The 21,443-nt window shown below is 46.6% G+C and overlaps 1 protein-coding gene across 1 annotated transcript; it reads left to right on the forward strand.

Annotated features, from left to right (window-relative positions):
- Positions 1-703: 703 nt before the first annotated feature.
- LOC116080472 (acyl-coenzyme A thioesterase 1) lies at positions 704-9,163 on the forward strand. The gene is made up of 3 exons (XM_031356842.1): positions 704-1,355; positions 5,317-5,519; positions 8,273-9,163. The coding sequence occupies exons 1-3, from the start codon at positions 791-793 to the stop codon at positions 8,849-8,851; spliced, it is 1,347 nt and encodes a 448-aa protein (XP_031212702.1). The 5' UTR covers positions 704-790; the 3' UTR covers positions 8,852-9,163.
- Positions 9,164-21,443: the final 12,280 nt, after the last annotated feature.

Genomic DNA, 21,443 nt, shown 5'->3' on the forward strand with positions numbered 1-21,443 from the left:
TACCTACAACCCGCCTACATTCTAGCTGACGTCACTTGTCTCTGGCTCAGAAAGCTGCCATTCCTGTCTGGAAGCCCTCTTCCCATTAAGTCGGAGGCCACAGTTTCTGCAACAAATACTGTTGGTGTTTCTTTTTGTCCATAATCTTCCCGCCCCCTGTAAAAGAAAAACCAAAACCAGAACAAACAAACAAACAAGTAGTCCCTTTGTGAAGGGATTCGTGTCACCCAGTTTGCTTCGACCATTTACTTCTGGTTAGAACTCAGAGCGTGAGACCCCCGTGGTAGAAATCCAAACTGACTAGGACAGCAGTTAGATGTGTGAGCTAGGGGACTAGGGATGGGGTGGGGGTCAGGAGAGGACCCAACACCCCTCCCCCAAGTGAAGCCCAGGCTATCAGCAGCGCACCCTTTTCTTATTTAATAGCCCCAGCAGGTCTTTCAGATAAGGGAAACACATTCAGAAAATTGTGTGCTTTTGTAAAAGTCTCAGTATCCCAGAAGCACAGTCAAACTGCACCCAGCGGTTTAGATTCCATAAACACTAAGCCGTCCTGGAAAGAGAAATAGAGACTGGGGCTTAAGAGGGAGCCGGGTCAAGCACGTTTCGTGGGAACCACCTGAATTTCAATGAGGAACTGTAGCTTCTACTCTCTTCAGCTTTGGCTGCCATTGTGCTTTAATTTAGACACACTTTGTGGATTCTCGGGCAGAGTCTTTGTTCTTAGCAAACATTCTTCCTTTCAATTGAGAAACCAGGATTTGCACAAAGAAGTCTCACAACTCTTAGGATGTGTCTGTCCGAGGCCAACCAATGGGACTGCGGCGAGTGGTCCCGCCCGCGACTACTAAACTACTCCAGGAGCCCAGTCCACCCTCCTCTGGCACTCCAGCTCGAGATGGCTGCGACCCTGATCCTGGAGCCCGCGGGCCGCAGCTGCTGGGACGAGCCGCTGAGCATCGCCGTGCGCGGCCTGGCCCCGGAGCAGTCCGTCACGCTGCGCTCTGCCCTGCGCGACGAGAAGGGCGCACTCTTCCGAGCCCACGCGCGCTACCGCGCTGACGCCCACGGCGAGCTCGACCTGGCGCGCGCGCCCGCGCTGGGCGGCAGCTTCGCGGGAATCGAGCCCATGGGGCTGCTCTGGGCCATGGAGCCAGAACGGCCTTTCTGGCGCCTGGTCAAGCGCGACGTGCAGACGCCCTTCGTGGTGGAGCTGGAGGTGCTGGACGGACACGAGCCCGACAGCGGACGGCTGCTGGCGCGGGCGGTGCACGAGCGTCACTTCATGGCTGCCGGTGTGCGGCGCGTGCCTGTGCGCGAGGGCCGGGTGCGCGCCACGCTCTTCCTGCCCCCAGGTGAGCGCCCTCCACACTCCCTTTGCTCAAAGTTCCCCTGCGATTTTAAGTGAAGAAAAGGGTAGCTCCAAATGATCTAGGACGCAGTGGGAAGGAGGCAGGACTGGACTGGAAGAGGCCTGTTATGGTGATGCTATTTCCCTGAAGCTGGTCCCTCAGTTCCGCTGCTAAATTACAAGACTAATTCCACTGGTAAGTTACTTCCTTAAGCTTTAAGAAAAGGGACAAGACCCTTGTAACAATAAAATGAAAACTAGAGGTTATAAGCCCGGGGTGGTTGGTGGACACCTTTGATCCCAGCACTTGGGAGGCAGAGTCTTTTGGATCTCTTAGTTCGAGGCCAGCTACCGAGAGCGTTCTGGGACAAACAGGACTACACCAAAAAACCTTATCTCCAAATCAATAGTCATCTTTGAATCTTCTCTTCAATGTTAATCTGTTTCGAGCTGTGCAGGAGGTTGCTTTGACTTTGACACTCGAAGCCAGTCTGGTCAACACAGCAAAATCCCTTTTCAAAGCAAGGATTTTCTTTCCATTGAGCTTTAAGATTAACGTAGGAGGGAGGCCTTTTCTGTAGACCAGCCATGGGAGAGTGTTGTTTCACCTCTTTCAGAAGCAAAGAGAAATGCAAAAGCAGCATGCCATAGTAAACCACAGGATATATTGTGCAGCTTCAAGAGTGACTAAACCTTCAGAGCCCGCCATTTCCAATTAATGTCAGTTGCTTGGAGGAAATGCCATTCAACACACGGCTGGAGAGTGGGGGTGTTCTTTCATTCATTCCGGGAAGGGATTACGGTTTTAGCTAGGTAGATGGATTCTGCCCTTTGGTGACATGTCTGCCCCAAAAAGTATATTGTTTGAAAATAGTCCGAACGCCTGCAGTATTGGAGCTATGCATAAACAGTCATGTCTCTAGAACTTGGAGTAATTGATCCACTGCTGCCTGAATCTTGTGCTCAACCTAAACTGAAATCACAGGGAGGCAAGCTCTGCAATTGCTGGTCATTTCCCTAGTGTTCACTAGCAGCGAGCCACAGCATTGGGCAGAAGCAGCAATTGGTGGCATCCACTAGTGTCACTGTCCTGTAGGTCTTGGGCGTCAGGTCCCTTCACTTCTGGCCAATGTTATATCCTTAAATCTAAGACCCTCATTAGAATTGGCAGCTGTCTGGAGACTTCTGGTGACCAGCCCTCCGGAGCGTCAAGCTTTCATTCTTCTTTAGCCTTGGCTCACAACTCTCTCTTGTCATCCCTTATCTCCACTTTTCTTCTTTCCCTGGCGGCTGCTCTTAAATTGTTCGGTTGCTTCTTCACCCGGCTGCCTGAACCCTTTCACAGCCCAATGACTGTTGCCATGACAACCCGGGAAGCCTGCCCTTTGCCAGGTCTATGCTCAGAGGAGGAGTTGCAGGCTGACACCCATGCCAACTGCTTGGAAGCTGAGATATCCATTCAGGAACTGGGTGCCAGGTGCTGGGCACACACCACCACCCAGGACTGCTGAGGGGCCAGAGCAGCAGCCTACCTTAGCCGTTTCAGGGCTTGGTCCGCTAAGCGCTCAGCTGTCAAAACCACTGTGGCTCTGCCTTTTCTGCCTCTCTGCTCTGTGTTGTTTTTGCTACCAGCTTAGCCTACATTGAGAGCAGGCAAGAAAAAAGCATTAGCCTTTGCCTAATGTTGCTGCCCTGGGGGTGGGGAAGCATTAAAAAGAGCGTCTCCCAGGGGACTTGCTGAGTAGCCTGCTTACAGATTTAAAGTTCGTTTGATCAGTTACAGCCTAGCCTCTTAGCACCAGTCACAACTACAGAGATTTGTGTTTTAGACCAAACACAGAATGACCGTCAGGCACAACTACCAGACTAGTAGGGGAAGTGCCTCCCACCCCCACCAAACACACACACACACACATACACACACACACACACACACACACACACACACCGGGGTGGAATGGTTATAAGAAAAGGTCTGGTACAAGTTGTTTCAAAGGGCCCTGACCACAGCTGCACCTTCAGGAGCCATGACACCCAGCCAGTCTGTATAGTCATCATGGAGAGTTCAAGGCAGTGCTGGCACAAGGGTAGGCTACCTGTTAGACCATTATTCCTTTTGTTCATGATGGCCAAGACTGCAAAGAAGAGTTCAATAGCTGTTGACTAGGGAATCAGATTCTCCTATCCCTGATAGCTTTGACACCAGGAGAAGAATACCAAGTTTCTATTGCTCAATATAAACTTGAGGAACTTCTTAATAGTAACACCAATTTTAACAGACTTAAACATTGTTTATCACCTGCCCATACGCACAACAAAGGTGTACTGCCCCTCCATTTGTCTCAAGTCACTAAGATAAAATTCATGAAGTAGGCAAGCCAAAAATAGTTATTTATTTAGTGTATGTGTGGGGTACATGTGCAGAGGTCAGGATACACTTGAGTTCTCACTTGGGTCCAAGTGTTCTCACTTGGGTCCTGGGGATTGAACTCAGGGCATCAGGTTTGACAGCGAGTGCCTTGTTAGCTAAACACAAACAGGGTAAGGCACACATGTAAGAGGTGACAATACAAAGGGACACCAGCACATAAAACCCACAAGGGTGCAGAAGGCAGCCCAGGCCACAGTGGGGCACCAGAAATGGTGCCTATGGAGTGTTTGCTGAGAGCCTACGCCAGGGCTCTCTAGAGGATTGGAATCGACAGAAGATATATTGTGCAAAGGGATTTATTAGATTAGCTATGGGCTATGTACTCTGATGATGGCCGTTTGTACTTGAGAGGCTGAGAACATAGTTATTGCTCCTCACACCCACTGGATGCCTCCACCATCCCAGTGTGACCATGGAAGCCTGTAGAATTCCTCGAGAGCCAGGTTGGAGAGCCAGGCCAAAGAATCAGGGTTTCCAGTGTCAGCCAAGGTGACCGCAAACAAAGCACAGGCAAACCAGGCCTCTCCCTCAGACTGCTTGGCATCTGGACCACCAGCAGAAGGTGCTGCCCACCTCGGAAGGAGGGTCTTTTCTCCTCATTTAATCCATCCTGGAAATGCCCAGGGGTGTGTCTTACTGATTCTAGATCCAATCAATTTGAAATCATGATTAACCATAATATTGAGTTATTGTTTAATTTGGACATTCGAAAGATAACCCCCTTTTAGAAATGGTGGAAATATTTAAGACACACACAAAAAAATGCAGAATGAACATGCAGCCTTTTGAGTCTGTTCACTTAGCAGAATGCATTTGAGATTGTTGGGGTCGTCTACCCATCAGGCCTTTCTGTCTCTTCATAATGCACCGTCCGTCCTATGGATGTTGTGAGGTTTGTATCCATTCACCGGCTGAAGGACGTTGTGTTTGTTTGCAGTGTGGAGATTATGACTAACACGGCTATGAACACTTGAACAAGTTCTTGTGTGAACACAGGTTTTATTTCATTTCTCATTCATACTTCAGAGTCAAATGACTGGCTTATATAACCATATATAAAGTTATGTATAGGTTTGACTTTGTCAGCAACCGCCTGCTGGTTTCTACACAGTACAGTTTTGTGTTACGCCAGCATCATGTGATGGTTCTGGCTGTTGCACATCCTTAGTGACAGCTGGCATTGTCTGGTTTGGGAGAGAGAAAAGGACAGTGTTTTTATTGTTGTTATTATAAAGGCTGTTTGTTTGTCTGTGTATGTGTGTTTGGGTCACACATGCTAGGCACCTATTTTTTTCCCCTAACTTCTAAATGTCTCTTTAATGTCTTTGTAAACACTTACGGAGCTTTGAGGTTTCAGGAATGGAAGGGGATGTAGATTTAGCCCAGGCTACCCTCCAGATGCTTGAAGGCAGGAATTCTTTCAGTGTATTTCACTGTCCGTTTAAAATCTTGTCCTTACATAATCAAGAAGTGCCTTTGATGCCAGTGCAAACAGCTCTTAGTAATATTTAGTTTTGATTTTTTTTTTCTGCAGAACCTGGGCCCTTTCCTGGAATCATAGACCTTTTTGGAGTTGGAGGTGGCCTTCTGGAGTATCGGGCGAGTCTGCTGGCTGGGAAGGGCTTTGCTGTCATGGCTCTGGCTTATTATAACTACGATGACCTCCCAAAGGACATGGAAACTATGCGCATAGAGTACTTTGAAGAAGCCCTGAACTACCTGCGCAGCCATCCCGAGGTGAGATCCCCTCGAGTTTTATTGGCCCCCTATCAGAGCCTCATGTGTGTGCTTCATTTCACAGAACGAGCAAGCTGACGACAGCCTCGCTCTCTTTATTTCCCAAAGAGCCCAAGCAGACTTGAGATCCCTGGGTTTGATACAAGTAAAGGGAAAGAAAAAGGTAGGGCCATTGGCCAGCCAATGCTTTTTCAAATGATATATATGCTCAGCAGCTCTCTACTATCCTTGTGCCCATGTCCCCAAGCCCCTGTGGGAGCTGAGATGGAAGCACAGGGTGAACTGTGTAAGAGGGACTTGAGAATCAACAGCAGGAGACCAGGGTGCTCTGAGCTTTCTAGGTCCAGCATAGCACAAGCTGGGCTGGCAACCCTTGCTTATTTTATAATTTTATACTCAGAAGTTGACATGGCAAGAAGCATTGGGGCTCTTACAGAAGCAGAGCCAGCGCAGGATGCATCTAGAGAGAAGTCTGAGGTCTGATTTTGCCAATTTCCTACTCTATGACTTTGGCACTTCTGTTTTCTCCCTTGATAAGTATATATCCTAGTTTCATTTTTGTTGCTGTGGTTAAAGATGAAAATACCCCCAACAAAAGCAACCTATGGGAAAGGGCTTATTTTAACTCATAGTTCCAGCTTATACTCCATCAAAGCCAGGAAGTCACAGAGGCAGAATGTGAATCATGTCACATTCATGATCAGGATCGGAGAGCCAAGAATTCATGCGTGCTAATACTCAGCTCTTCCAGTTTTATACAGCCTAGGGCTTGGCCCAAGAAATAGCGCCCCCTACATTCATGGTATATATTCTCCACCTCAATCAGTGAAATTAAAAAGTTCCCTCAAAGGCAAGTCTTTAGGTTGACCCAGCCTAGGCACCTCACTGAAACTCCCTTCCCAGGTAAGTCTACATTGTGCTGAGAACCAAAGCTTTCATAGAAAGGTAATTAAAACATCATTTGATCATGGGATTATTTGTACTCTGATGAGGAGCAACTTTTAAAAGCGGCCAAGGGTGCTGTTGACGAAGGGGGTACACGGGGAGGGAGACTAGGAGGGAGGAGGAAGAGAAAGAAAGAGATTGATGACTGTCTTAGTCAGTGTTTCTATTCCTGCACAAACATCATGACCAAGAAGCAAATTGGGGAGGAAAGGATTTATTGAGCTTACTTCCACATTGCTGTTCATCACCAATGGAAATCAGGACTGGAACTCAAGCAGGTCAGGAAGCAGGAGCTGATGCAGAGGCCATGGAGGGATGTTCCTTGCTGGCTTGCTTCTTCTGGCTTGCTCAGCCTGCTCTCTTATAGAACCCAAGACTTCCAGCCAAGAGATGGCACCACCCACAAGAGGCCCTACCCACTTGATCACTAATTGAGAAAATGCCCCACAGCTGGACCTCATGGAGGCATTTCCCCAACTGAAGATCCCTTCTGTGATAACTCCAGCCTGTGTCAAGTTGACACACAAAACCAGCCAGTACAATGACTGATTGGCTTCTATAAGAGGTCAGCCTTTTGCTTATAGCTCAGAGGACACTGGGACTCAGGACAGGAGCAGTCCTTGTGGGCAATGCCAACCCAAACCACCCGGAAGGTGCAGAGCAGGGAATGGACAAAGGGAAGTACAACAAACATTGTCTTAGTCATGGTTACTATTGCTGTGACAAAACACCACAACAAAAAGGCAAGTTGGGGAGGAAAGGGTTTATTCAGCTGACACTTCCACATTGCTCTTCATCACTGAAAGAAGTCAGGACAGGAACTCAAATACAGCAGGAACCTAGGGGCAGGGGCTGATGCAGAGGCCATGAAGGCTTGCTGCTTGCTGGTTTTCTCCTCATAGCTTGCTCAGCCTGCTTTCTTATAGGACCCAGGACCGCCAGCCATAGATGGCACCATGAGCTGGCTCTCCCCAACTGACCACTAATTAAGAAAAGATCTTACAGCTGGGTCTCATGGAAGGATTTTTCTCAGTAGACGCTCCTTCCTTCTGATGACTCTAGCTTGTGTCAATTTAACACACAACCAACCAGGACAGCATCTTCCCACAGATTTTGTAAGGAACCAGGACAGAGAACAAAACCTAGCATGGCTGGGGGCCCAGGGCTGTGAGTAAATAGAAGAGTCCAGAGCAGGGAAGACCAGAGGAGGACCAGCAGAGAGAAGTTTACCGGAGAGGAGGCCGGAAGTAAATGTGGGAGGCCATCCCTAGACATAACCAGAAGGTGGCCTCTGAGATCATGTGGGATCATCTGAGAGAGTGAGCCACCATGATAACAGGTGGACTGGGGATGGAGACATTCCTGCTAGAGCTTCTGTTTTCTCACTGCAGTATAGAAAGCTGAGGGGGAGGGGCTTGCATGGGAGGACCCAAGAGGCTGAGGAGGTAGGAGAGGATGTGTGTGTGTGTGTGTTGGGGGGGAGGGGGTCCTTTGGAGAAGTGGAAAGCAAAACACCAGTGATGTGTGGCAAGATTGAAGGGCCACATCAGTGCACCTGTCCAATGAGAGATCAGGCAGCAGGAGTGTTTGTTTTCATTAGTTTCTTAGGTCTGTTATCTCAATAGTCTATTGGCCAAAGGGAGGAGTGTGAGTGTCTTTTTAGAATAGTTTCATTCTTGCCATGGTAGTTTTGAAAATAGAGAGAATGCAGATGTTGGCCCCAGTCTATTTGGCTTTCTGGCTGGGCCTACTCACTGTTCAATACTGTCCTGGACTAAACCTCCATTTTTCATTTGTTTCTTTCTCAGGTAAAAGGACCTGGGATTGGGCTGCTTGGGATTTCCAAAGGAGGCGAACTTGGCCTTGCTATGGCCTCCTTCCTGAAGGGCATCACGGCTGCCGTGATCATCAATGGCTCCGTGGCTGCTGTTGGGAACACCATCTACTACAAGGATGAGACTATACCCCCCGTGACTATCCTGAGAAATCAGGTCAAAGTGACCAAAGATGGCCTCAAGGATGTTGTAGATGCTTTGCAAAGCCCTCTGGTAGAACAGAAGAGCTTCATCCCCGTGGAAAGGTCTGACACGACCTTCCTGTTCCTCGTTGGTCAGGATGACCACAACTGGAAGAGCGAGTTCTATGCCAATGAGATCTCCAAACGCCTGCAGGCCCATGGGAAGGAGAAGCCCCAGATCATCTGCTACCCAGAAGCAGGGCACTATATTGAGCCCCCTTACTTCCCACTGTGCAGCGCTGGCATGCACCTCCTGGTGGGTGCTAATATCACCTTTGGAGGGGAGCCCAAGCCTCACTCCATGGCCCAGGTGGATGCGTGGCAACAGCTCCAGACTTTCTTCCACAAACAGTTGGATAGTAAGAGTTAGGGGTGTCCCTAAAATATAACCTGTTATATCATGGTCTGTGGGGGGGGGAGGTACAAACACTTTGTAAGAATATCAGTTCGGATGACTTCATTTGAACATATAACTGCTTTAGGTTTACATTTTTTAAAAATTAATTTTAGTATCAAAATAGTGTTGATTCAAGGGCTGGGAATGTAGTTCTGTTGTAGAGTCCTTGACTCTCATGCAGGTTCCTGGGTTCAATCCAGCATGCTGTAAGAAAAAAGCATGTTCAATGGAAACTGTAGCTATCCAAGAAATATGCCTGGAATAAAAAGGAACCATGAGTACACACACTTGTGTAACTCAAAATTGTGTCAGTCAATCTTGGGCCAGGGTTCCCGCTCTCATCTTCCTTCCAGTAGTGGCTGTGGGGTGACTTGGGGGCCTCTTTTTTCAGATACACATACAGGCTTGTATGAGTACACTGTAGCTCTTTCCAGACACACCAGAAGAGGGCATCAGATTCCTTTACAGATGTCTGTGAGCCACCATGTGGTTGCTGGGAATTGAACTCAGGACCTCTGCAAGAGCAAGCAGTGCTCTTAACCACTGAGCCATCCTTCCAGCCCTCTCTCCTTCTTCTTTTGTGCACATTTCCAACAAGAACATCAACTTTACAAAGCAAACCGATGTTGGGAAGAGAACCCCTTCGTGTGATGAGCTCTGTCATGGCGACACAAGGGGATGATGAACATTCAGTCCAGGAGGCACAGAGCAGCTGGGGAAGGAAGCAGACCTCAGGGATCCCACGTGTGTCAACCTTCAGACCTGTCTTCGAGGCAGGGAAGAGGATGTGTGTGAGCAAACGCTCTCATCCCTGCACATTTAGGCCACAGCCATCTGCCAGTCAGATAGGGATCATCACAGGAGGAGGGGCTTCTTTACCCATTGCTAGCTTCATGGTTGATCCCCAATAGCACAAGACAGGCCGTTAAGGGAAAATATATAAACTCATTTAATAAAAGTGATAGGAGAGCCTTCAGGAACGAAGCCCCAAAGCCACATGGGAAAGTGTGTTTTAATGCTCAGTCTGATGGAAAGCACATAGTTGAAATGCATTTGCAGAAAAGGAGTATGACCTGGTGGTAATCAAGGGGGAGGTGAGGGATTTAGGAAGGTCTCTTAATTAGGCTTCTCTTGCTGTGATGAAATGCCATGGCCAAAAGCAGCTTGGAGAGGGAAGTTTTCTTGGCTTACACTTCTACACCATAGTCCATCATGAAAGAAGTCAGGGCAGAAACACACGGCAGGAACCTGGAGGCAGGAACTGAAGTAGAAGTTACGGAGGGACGCTGCATACTGGCTTTCTCTGTATGGCTTATTCAGACTGCTATCTTTGTTTGTTTTGTTTTGTTTGTTTGTTTGTTTGTTTTTTCGAGACAGGGTTTCTCTATATAGCCCTGGTTGTCCTGGAACTTACTCTGTAGACCAGGCTGGCCTGGGACTTAGAAATCCACCTGCCTCTGCCTCCCAAGTGCTGGGATTAAAGGTGTGCACCACCATTGCCCAGCCTCAGCCTATCTTAAAACACCCAGGACCACCTGAACAGTAGTGGCACTATCCAAAATGTTGGGCTCTCCCATATCAATCAATGATGATGATGATGATGATGATGATGATGATGAATGATGAAGAGAAGGAAGAGGAAGAGAAGGAGGAGGACAAGGATGAGGATGAGGAACTCCCAGACAATCTGATGGAGGCATTTTCTCAGCTGAGGTTCCCCCTTCCCAGATAACCTTGGCTGGTGTCAAGGTGACACACAAAGCAACCAACCAGCACAGAATGCATGCTCAGATTCTTTTCTGGTTCAGCGTCTAGGTAAGGAAAATTCCTTTCCCCTGTCTCTTTCCATCACCCCCCCCCTCCTTCCTTATGTAGGGTTTTGCTCTGGTATAGTCCAGGTTGGACTGGAACTTGACCCCCTCATGTCTCAGCTTCCCAAGCCTCAAGGTGACAGGGATGTATCACCAATGCCAACAAGAGGTTCCTTTCCTTGGGTTGTTTTTCTTAATGAGGTCCTTTGGTATAGGGAAGGAGCTTTGAAACAAGGTGGTCTTCTGAAATGCATAGGAAGATATATGGGAGAAGGTCACAGTAGAATATCCTATGCCCCATCAACCATCTGCCAGGGAAAATTCTACACTTAGCTGCATCCAGGACATAGTCATTGGGACTTCTACTCACTGGGTTCTAAGGAACTTCTGGTAGATAGAGGCAGCAGCCCCCAGTGGCTTTCTCCTGGTTGTGGCTGGCAGTTGGCTCTGCTGCAGTTTCTCAGTAGCCCATGTTATGAATACAAGCATTTTCCAAGGCGTGATTTCTCTAAAGTCTGCATGAGGCTTATTAGGTTCAGCCTATAGGAGTTTGGGGGTGGAGGGGAAAGAGCAGTTTTTGTCTTCAGTATTTTTATAACAGAAGAGTCAACAAAACATTGACTGGAGAGATGGCTTAGGGGTTAAGAGCACTAACTGCTCTTCCAGAGGTCCTGAGTTCAAATCCCAGCAACCACATGGTGGCTCACAACCATCTGTAATGGGATAGGATGCCCTCTTCTGGTGTGTCTGAAGACAGCTACAGTGTACTCATAGACATAAAATAAATAATTAAATCTTTTTTAAAAAGAAAAGAGTGTGAGGGGGGAAAACTGGATATATTAGAACAATAGCCAGGTTTTGGGGGGATACTAGAGATTAAGTGCTGTGCAGTTTAAGTAGGTAACCTAGTATCTGATGTCCACGGAGCTCTGCTGCAGTCTTTGTCCCTCCTCTCCTCCCTCCCTCCTTCCTTCCCTCCCTCCTTTCTCCCTCCTTCCTTTCCTCCCTCCCTCTCTGCTTCCTCCCCTCCCTTCTTCTTACAATCCTCCTGCCTCAGCCTCCTGAGCATGGAGGAAGTAGGCATGACTTACAAAACATAATAAGGTTTTATTAATGATAAGATGTTCTTTAGTAAATTATTGTCCCCTCTGTTTATTTAATTCTTAACTTGGCAATTAAAATTCAATTACCCTGGGCTGGAGAGATGGCTCAGCAGGTAAGAGCACTGACTGCTCTTCCGAAGGTCCTGAGTTCAAATTCCAGCAACCACATGGTGGCTTACAACCACCCGTAATGAGAGCTGATGCCCTCTTCTGGTGCGTCTGAAAACAGCTACAGTGAATTACACCAGATCTGATGCCCTCTTCTGGTGCATCTGTACTTATGTATAATAATAAATAAATCTTTTTTTAAAAATTCAATTACCCTATGTTTTTCATGAGGCACTAAAGAAAGCCAGAATTTGTTTGTGGGAATAGCTGTAAAGTATTGAACTCATCAAAGCAGTTTAAAATAAGGATAATAGCGAGATGTCCAAGTATAGATGCTCCATGGAACCTCTGAGGACACAGTGAGGCTGTCCACAGTCGGCATGGTGACAGACAGGAGGACTAAGGAGTCATTTTGCCTCATTTTTTTGTTAATGTATAGCAAAAATTGAGCTAGAAAAATTTAATTCGGGCTTTTGAGATGACTCAGTGGGTAAGAGCACCGACTGCTCTTCTGAAGGTCCTGAGTTCAAATCCCAGCAACGACATGGTGGCTCACAACCACCCGTAATGAGATCTGACACCCTCTTCTGGTGCATCTGAGACAGCTACAGTGTAGTTATTTATAATAAATAAATAAATCTTTGGGCTGGAGTGAGCAGGGATTGAACGAGCAGGATCTACCAGAGTGAGCGGGGCTGACTGGAGCAAGCAGAGGTCCTAAAGTCAACTCCCAACAACCAGATAAAAGCTCACAACTATCTGTACAGCTACAGTGTGTACACATATACATAAAATAAAAATAAATAAATAGATACTTTTTTAAAAAAGAAAAATTTAATTCAAATCCACTAAATATCATATCCGTTAAATACAAGTATATAAAAATGCATGGGTTTGCTTTTCTGGGTTGGGTATCTTAATTGATTTTTCCTTGTAAAACGAAATTCCCAGGTGAAAGATCTTAAGGCATTTGATTGACTGATAAGCATGAAAGGGAGCTGTCCCTCAGAGATGGAGGCGGGGCTGCTGAGGGAAGGGGAGCATCCATGGTAACCAGCTTGTTTGCTGTTGGCATGAGCTGAAATTCGAATTATGCACCCAATACATCTCAATATCACCCAATACATTTATGGGCATCAAAATCATATTATTAATATTCTACAATATAATGATCTCTTTTAAAGAAAAAATAGTGATATCATTAAGAAAGGAAAAAAGACCCTAGTATACTTATTAGAAGCTATGAAGATGATGGTGAAGGAATGCAAGAGATCCTAAATTCTAGTTTTTCTTTGAAACCTTGGATTTCATCATTGATAACAAAGTTGTTTTCCTTTATGTACAAGGATAATACCGCTCTCTTTTGAGAAACTGTCCACCCCTACATAAGTCTTTACATCAATCACTCTGTTAATTAATTAAAACCTAGACATGGAGAGCTGCCTGGAAGCCAGTCTTCTCCTAGCAGCCTTCAGCTGAAGATCTGAACTCTCAGCTCCTCCTGCACCATGCCTGCCTGGACGCTGCCATGCTCCCACCTTGATGATAATGGACTGAACCTCTGAACCTGTAAGCCAATTAAATGTTGTCCTTACAAAAGTTGTATTGGTCATGGTGTCTCTTTACAGCAGTAAAACCCTAAGACAGACATATTCATAAAATTCAAGCTCTGATGTATGCAAACTGGTCAAGTTAAAGGGGACCCTTTTTATCCTGTAAGCTTTAACTGCTGGCAAAATCCAGCAGGTTTTATAAGGAGTCAAGTACAGTAAAGTTATAAAGAAAACTGAGGGATTAGAAATGTATTTTTAATATTTTTCCATGAGTGTGTGTGTGTGTGCATGTGTGTGAGCCACAAGAGGGCATCAGATCCATCCCTGGGAGATGGACTGACACGTGGTTGTCAGCCATTTAATGTGTGCTGGGAACCAAACGGCAGCCTTCTGCAAGAGCAGCATGTGCTGATAACCACTGAACCTTCCCTCCAGCCACCTCCCAAACTGAAGACCCCAAATGAGTACAACTTTGAAATGGTGATTACCTTTGAGAGTGAAGAGAGTAGACCACATGAGAGCTTCGGAGACAGGCACCACACTCCAAAAGCAGGTGTCAATCACATTGGAGCCTCTTATACTTTATAATTACTTGTCATTACAAAGTATATTAATTATATATTAATACAGTAATCGTTTATAAGTGTTGGGCACTGTTGGGCACTCACCAACACCAGCCACATAAACTCCGTACATCTGCGCAACGCCAGCCACATAGGCATGATTACTCTGCACACCTGCGTATGCTTGCCTTTCCTGCTGCACCCTCTCCAAATGGGTGACGCAGTGGTCAGCAGACACTGCTGAGCCAATCAGGCATCAACACATCCACACAATAGGGTTTATAAGCCAACCGTTCCAGAGGGCGGAGTCCTTCTCTCGCATAAAACTTGGGCGCTCCTAATAAAGTGTGGTTGAGAAGAATCCTGCTGTTGTCGTCGTCCTTCCTGCTGGCAGGTGGACGCGACATATAAGTACTTTTAAATCTAGTTAATGTTTATTATAAGTAGCAAAATTCTTAGGTGGTAGTCTCACTTCTTAGTCCTGGCTGTTCTGGAATTCACTACATAGATCAGGCTGTCCTTGAACTCACTTGAGATCTACTTGCCTCTGCCTCCACCTCCCGAGTGCTGAGATTAAAAACACATGTGCTAGCACACCTGGTCAGTAGCAAAAAAAAATTTAAAAGAGAAGAGGGAGGAGGGGAAGGAAAGGGAGAGGCTGTGAGGGAGGTGGGATGAGAGAGAGAACACACACACACACTCAAAAGCCACAGACTGAAAACAGTTGTAAAATAAGCATGGAATTAAAGACCTATATCTAGAACATATAATTAACTCTTAAAACTCAATGAAAAAGAAAGAGGCCAATTAGAAATTGGGTGCAAGGTATAGGCAGATAACTCACAAATAGAGGCATGGGGATGGGAGGTGAGCGTAGGAAAAATGCTGACCATCATAAGTGCTCAAGGATTTACAAGTAAAAATGAACTATACAGCTATTGGAATAGCTAAAATCTAAAACAGGCAACACCAACTATCAACAAGCATGAACAATAAAAACTGTCATTGCTGTTAGGGATGCAGATGGGTACAACCATGTTAGAAGACAGCTTTGTCACTGCCAACATAGGATCCAGCAAACACACTCCTTGGGGTTTACCTAACTGCTGCATGTCCACACAAATGCAAACTAATGATTATAGGAGCTTGGCTCGTGAATTCCCAAGCTTGGAAGCAACCAAGATGTCCTCCGATAAACCGAGATAACTTGTTACCTTCTCTCGTTTGGTACCCGTTAATCAGAATGTGTTTTAAATGTGTGTGCTTGGGAAAGTGCCATTCCAAGGTAAACACCTTCATGGCTTCATTGCCAAAGGGGCTGCCTCATCTAAAGGCTAGAAGAAATAAGGTGTCTCCAGGCAAGTACACAGATCGGAATGGTACAGATCAGCCTTGAGGAGAGGGGTCTGGAATAGGGAAAACCGTGATAACGTGAGATGTCTGTCTCTCTGAAGAGATTTAAAGTGTAAAACTTAGGTGGCAAGATGAGGGAGAAATCCACTGAACTTCCTGACCATTTGTCCTGGCTTTCCTCAAAGAAACCAGGACAGGCAGGGACCTTTCAATAAGCATTCCCTAAGCCACATTCTAGGACTTGTATACTCATGGAGGAAGCCGAAGGGCACATTTGTTTAGTCCCTCTCCATAGGTCACCCCAGAGTGCCAGGGAGGAGAGGATGAAGCAGGTGGAGACTGTCAGACACTGAGGGGCTGGGAAGTGTGAGAAGAGGCCCCGTGACTGTCTGGGACATCCAGTGCCACACACAGCCTGACCCTGGGAATTCTAGCCTGCATGAACCATTCACACAAAGGTAGACAAACGGATTAGACTGAGTTGGGACAGAGTCTCCTAGGGGTCTCTCCTGGAAGGGGAGCTAGGAACCTGCTTTCTGTCTGATGACCACAGAGGTCACGAGGACCCCGATTCTAGGGGATGTGAGAACAGCTGCAGTCCAGGAGCCAGGAATGATCAAAGGAGACCTTGACATCAGTTTGAGGTGGCTGTCCCACTGCCCAGGTCACGGTTCACTCAGATGAAGAGAACTGGCACTCCATGTCCCCCACAGACTCACCCCCTAATTTCTGAATGCTTCCAGCAGAATGGTTGCTGGGAGTGGGTAGTGGTGAGCACAGGCCCAGTGTGAGCCAATATTCCATTCTGTTCATATAACCAGTGCTGACCCGGGAACCTGGTGAGGCGTCCTTATTTCATAACATTACACTGTTGATAAAAGTCACCAGAGTGGCACCTGATAGAGTTACCCTCCCAATGTTCAGGGTGAGTTGGAACTGGGGTAAAGTTCATGGCAAGCTCTCAACTGGGTAACTTCTGTTCAAAGCTCTGGGAAATGAGCCAAGAGCAGGATTAGCTGTATAATGTCTGCACCACCTGCCCACCCTACCCCTGCCCTGGCAGCCAGTGACTGTGTGGAAAACCATACCATCCATTTAAGCTAACCTCTCTGAAGAGAGATACATAAGACCTCAATTTTCTATTTCAATATTAGATTCCTCAGAAGACACCGAATGCCCAAGTCCAGCGGCTTGGGACAAATACATAGCTATGAATTTCAGGGTAATTTAGACAAACTATCATGACAAGAGAAACTCTTAGACCCTTAGAAGCCTCAATCCATTGGGCAAGTTTGAGTGTTGAAGGTGTGGAGGGGGAAGAACCTGAGGGGGACAGACCCTATCAACCATGCTGTGTGGATGGAATGTAAAAAAAAAAAAAAAAATGCACTCCCAGTGTATTGTGTGTAGTTCCCATGTTTCTACACTTTTTACTTTGAAGTATTGCCTATGGACCTTCTATGCCTTGCCTCAGCTGCGGATAAAGACACAGACCTATATTTATTATAAGCTTTGGTACTATAGCTGACCAGATCTCAGCTGTCCTAACCCAACAATACTGGCCTGCCCTATGTCCTGCCAGGTAGCCCATGGCCTCTCTGTTTCTAGTCCCTGCACTTGCTTTTATTCCTGTGCCTGACTCTTTTCCAGAGTTCTAAGTCTCTGAGTAGCCCAGCCTATTCTCCATCCCTTTGCTATAGGCCACCACATTTTTTGGTTTTTTTTTGTTTTGCTTTGTTTTGTTTTTTTTTGTTTGCTTTTTTTATGTTTTGTTTTTGTTTTTCGAGACAGGGTTTCTCTGTGTAGTCCTGGCTGTCCTGGAACTCACTCTGTAGACCAGGCTGGTCTCAAACTCAGAAATCCACCTGCCTCTGCCTCCCAAGTGCTGGGATTAAACGTGTGTGCCACCATGCCCGGAGGCCACCAGCTTCTCATTAAACCAATCAGAAAGTGACAGGAGTATTTACAACATATGATATAACCTTATGAATACCAAAGTCCAGTCTACACTCCACTCCTGCTGGGCACAGAAATTGACATTTGAACAATACAAAGACAGTCTTTACACAGTACACAAAAAGATCACCCCAACACTGAAATCATTTTATATGTACACAAATCTTGAAGAAAATCTTAGACGTTCTGATACCCTCCACATAACAATGCCAGCCAGATGGATCAGCCGGTAGAGACACCTGCCCTCAAAGCTGAGGGTTCAATCCCTGAGACCCACCAACCTCCATGAAGTGCTGTGGTACCTGCATACACACAGACAAAATAAAACACTAATACATACTTCTCATTTTGAACCTTTTCTCCCATCCTCACAGAATGCTTAGGTTTATGTAGGTGAGCAGTTGTAAGAATCTGTCGAGCTTACCAGAGACCCCTTGAGTAAACCACCTGGAGCCTGAATCGATGCAAAAAGCAAGAGGAATTTACTGTTCCAGTGCACTGGGGTCATCCTAGACCTGAAGGAGAGGTGGCGACCCTGCCCTCCACTCCCTGCACAGCTTGTTCAGTGAGCTTTTATACAGGTTTCAGGGTAGCAGCCATTGGGCACAATGTGATTGGCAGAACAATGTGACTTTTTAAACAGATTGGTCTTCAGGGAATGAGGTGACAAGGACTTCCCTTGTCTGAAGGTGGGCAATGGTCCATCCTGCATTCAGCATGTGCTTTCCGATGTTTCACTCCCCCAGGTAGCATAGGAAAAATGGTTGGCTGCTGGCTTCTCCCATCTTGGGGAACACATATATATGGGGGTTTCTCGCAGGACACTTTTCAATTTTGGGTGTTTGCACCCTAAGCCCCACCCTCCAAGGCCACTTCTGGGACGTGGTTTAGATTCACAAGTCCCTCATCCCCCACATTCAGGCAATCCCTCTCCCTGTGTCTCCAGGGCAGCCACACCCCAGAAATCAAGGCCCACTGCTAAATCACAGAAATCAAAGACAGGGTCCAGCCACCAGATTCACTCGGGTAGTGGACCAACCTACATCCCCAGTGGCTGAGAGCACCTACCAAGTCACCCTGGTAGGATTGTGGGGGCTGCAGAGGCTCAGCGCTAGAAGATACACGATAGCCTGGCCTTGCAGAAGTGGGTCGCTTTGGTGTCTGACTGCTATCTAGTTGGCATCAAGCACAGGTGCTGATCTGATGTGAACCCAAGCAGTTACTCTATCCAATTTAAAGGAGTTCAGGGTGTTCAACAATATCAAGAACTCCACTTTGCTTCCAAGTGTTTATCACAATGTCTCTTAACATATATTCAATCTCCAGCTTGGTACTTGTGTGGAACCTCTGGGTTACCTGCATTATACAGGGCACTAAGTTTAGGCCACAATTCCAAGTGACTGATCTGGAAAGCTTGCAATTGAGCCATAAAATCCTTGTCAGCCTGAAAAGTCACTCTGGGGGTTTCAAGAGCAGGGGTTATGGGAGTGGGTGTCCCATGCACGATCTCAAAGGGGTCAGGTTAAAATGGTAGGAGGTGTTCAGGGCCAAGGAGAGGGGCACCAACCAGTCTGAGCCAATCTCCAGGGTCAATTTAGTCAAGGTCTCTTTACCTACCCTGAGCTCTGGGGACGGTACAAACAATGGGGCTTGCAATTAGTCCCCAATATCTCTGCCAATTCCTGACTTACCTTAAGAGACAAAAGTAGGACCATTGTCCAATCTAATTACCATGGGAACTCCAAACCTCTGAAAAAATTCTTTTAATATCTTCTTAGCTACCACAGTAGCTGTTTCCTGCTTGGTGGGGAATGTCTCAACCCATCCAGGGAAAACATCTACAAACACTAGAAGGTATTTGTAACCATATTTTCCTGGCTTAACTTCTGTAAATTTGACCTACCAATAAACTCCAGGCTGTTCTCCCCTAGGTCTTTTGCCCTGTTTACTCTAGAATCACCTGGGAGACCTTGGCTCTCAGCATGCCTGTCTCTCCACATTAAGGTTACTGAGGCAGGAAGACCCGCCATTGTCTGTGCTACCACTCACTGAGACCCTGAACTGTATAAAAAGGGGAAAGTGAGCTGAGAACCCGTTCTTCTCCCTCTTCTTCCTGATTGCACATAGATGTGACCAGCTGCTTCAAGCTCCTGCTGCCTCTGCATTCCTGTTATGGTGGTCTGTACCCTTCAAGTGTGAGGCAGAATAAACTCTCTGTTCCTTTTTATTTTATTTTATCAGGGGAGTGGAGGGTATCCTGCTATGGTGTATGCCTACAGAGGTCAGGGGACAACTTGTGAGAGTCAGGAATGGAACCCGAGGTCAACAGGTTAGGCCAGGTTACTCTAAGCCAAACATTTATACTGTTCCAAATGCTGGTTCTATTCACTTTCTGAGGGTTTTAATTATCCACCTGCAGACTAATCTGTGCTAAAATTATCCACCTGTAGACCAACCCATGCTAAAACTATCCACCTGCAGACTACTCCATCCTAAGTTATTCGGAGCTCCTCCAATCCTCTTTCTCTGACAGATTACTAACAGTAGAAACTGCTCGTCCCTAAACCCCATAAGCAGAGTTAGAACCAGGAAGTCAGGCCTCACATCTGAAGTTAAGAAGCTCTCTGATGCCGTAGAGACACTTACATCACCAACAGAACAAGAAGCTTATGTCACAAGACCCATTGTAATGCCCAAGTCACAAGGACCCCAAAGACCACCTATGAGCCAGTTCCAATGCCAACACAAAGGGTCTCTATTACAAGCTCAAGAACAAGGTCTCTCACCAACTCCCATCACAGCAGGTCAAAGTGAGAGCCCTGAGTCTAGGGGTGCAGGGTATTTACTATAGTTACAGCAAGCTTGGGGAATTTCTACACAGGCCAGCAAGATAATATTTTAAAAAACTGTATTTCTGTTGCAATCTGTAGGAACCAAACACAGGTGCAGAACCACCTGACAAACAGGATGGCCAGGTTATCTATTCTCTTCAGGGCGTATTCAGTTGTCTCTATGAACCTTGGTCCTGCTGTTGCTAAGGGGGAGGAGGGATTGTCATGGGATGTTTGCTTGGGTGAACTTTGTTATTTTCTTCCTGGAATCAGAGTTTAGCCCCTGGTCCTGCACAAAATGGACTCTCCCTCTTCCTACGTTTCTCTCTGTACTTTGTTATCTTTTTTTTTTTTTTTTGGTTTTTAGAGACAGGGTTTCTCTGTGTAGCAATGGTTGTCCTGGAACTCACTCTGTAGACCAGACTGGCCTCGAACTCAGAAATCTGCCTGCCTCTGCTTCCCAAGCGCTGGGATTAAAGGTGTGCTCCACCACTGCCCGTACTTTGTTATCTTTTGTTCACATGGATAATGACACATTTAAAACTTCAGTTGCCAGCTATCGCACTTGAGGGCCCTGGTCTAAGGAAGCCTGTACGCTGCCTCCTAGTGGGCGTCACCAGCAACATCCCAGTGCACTTGGGTTCAAACCATACTGTTGGCTCCTCTCCACAGCGCACACTCATAGGTGTCCAAAGATGGGACAGCAGATGCCAGGGCCTCCATATTAGCTCATGGTAAATGAGGAGGTGTCTGTACTGTTGGTGACACCCATTCTGAATCGGGAAACAAAGAATAAAGGCAAACCCTGCATGTTCACACCTGAACTCACCCTGCTCAGTTTGGTAATTTCAGTTTGTTAACCTTAACACTAAGTTTGCAAGTAAAATGCATGTTGCAGAGTGGTGTTGGTCACATCTATTAGAAGTCTGTGGACATACAACTCCTAAGGGAACAACACTGGTCCAGTGCTTAGAGAGTGTATTAGTTACTTTCTTGTTGCTGTGACCACACAGGAAGCAGATGTTTAAAGTCTGGTCTCACATCTGAAGTCAGGAAGATTTCTGATGCCATTAATAGAAACAATCACATTGCCAACAGGAGGGAGCACATTGGATACCAATCAAGATGTGGATCCTGGGAAGGATCAGGGCAGTGGTCAGAGAATGCCCCTCTGCATTCACCCTTCCTAGAACTGTGGTGGTGGTGGTGGTGGGGAACCTGCTCCTTGGATTTAACCTTGGGATGTTTCACACTTCAACTTTCAAGGAAAATGTTAACTACTCGGAA

Source organism: Mastomys coucha, unplaced genomic scaffold (assembly GCF_008632895.1).
Source record: "Mastomys coucha isolate ucsf_1 unplaced genomic scaffold, UCSF_Mcou_1 pScaffold6, whole genome shotgun sequence".
NCBI lineage: Eukaryota > Metazoa > Chordata > Mammalia > Rodentia > Muridae > Mastomys > Mastomys coucha.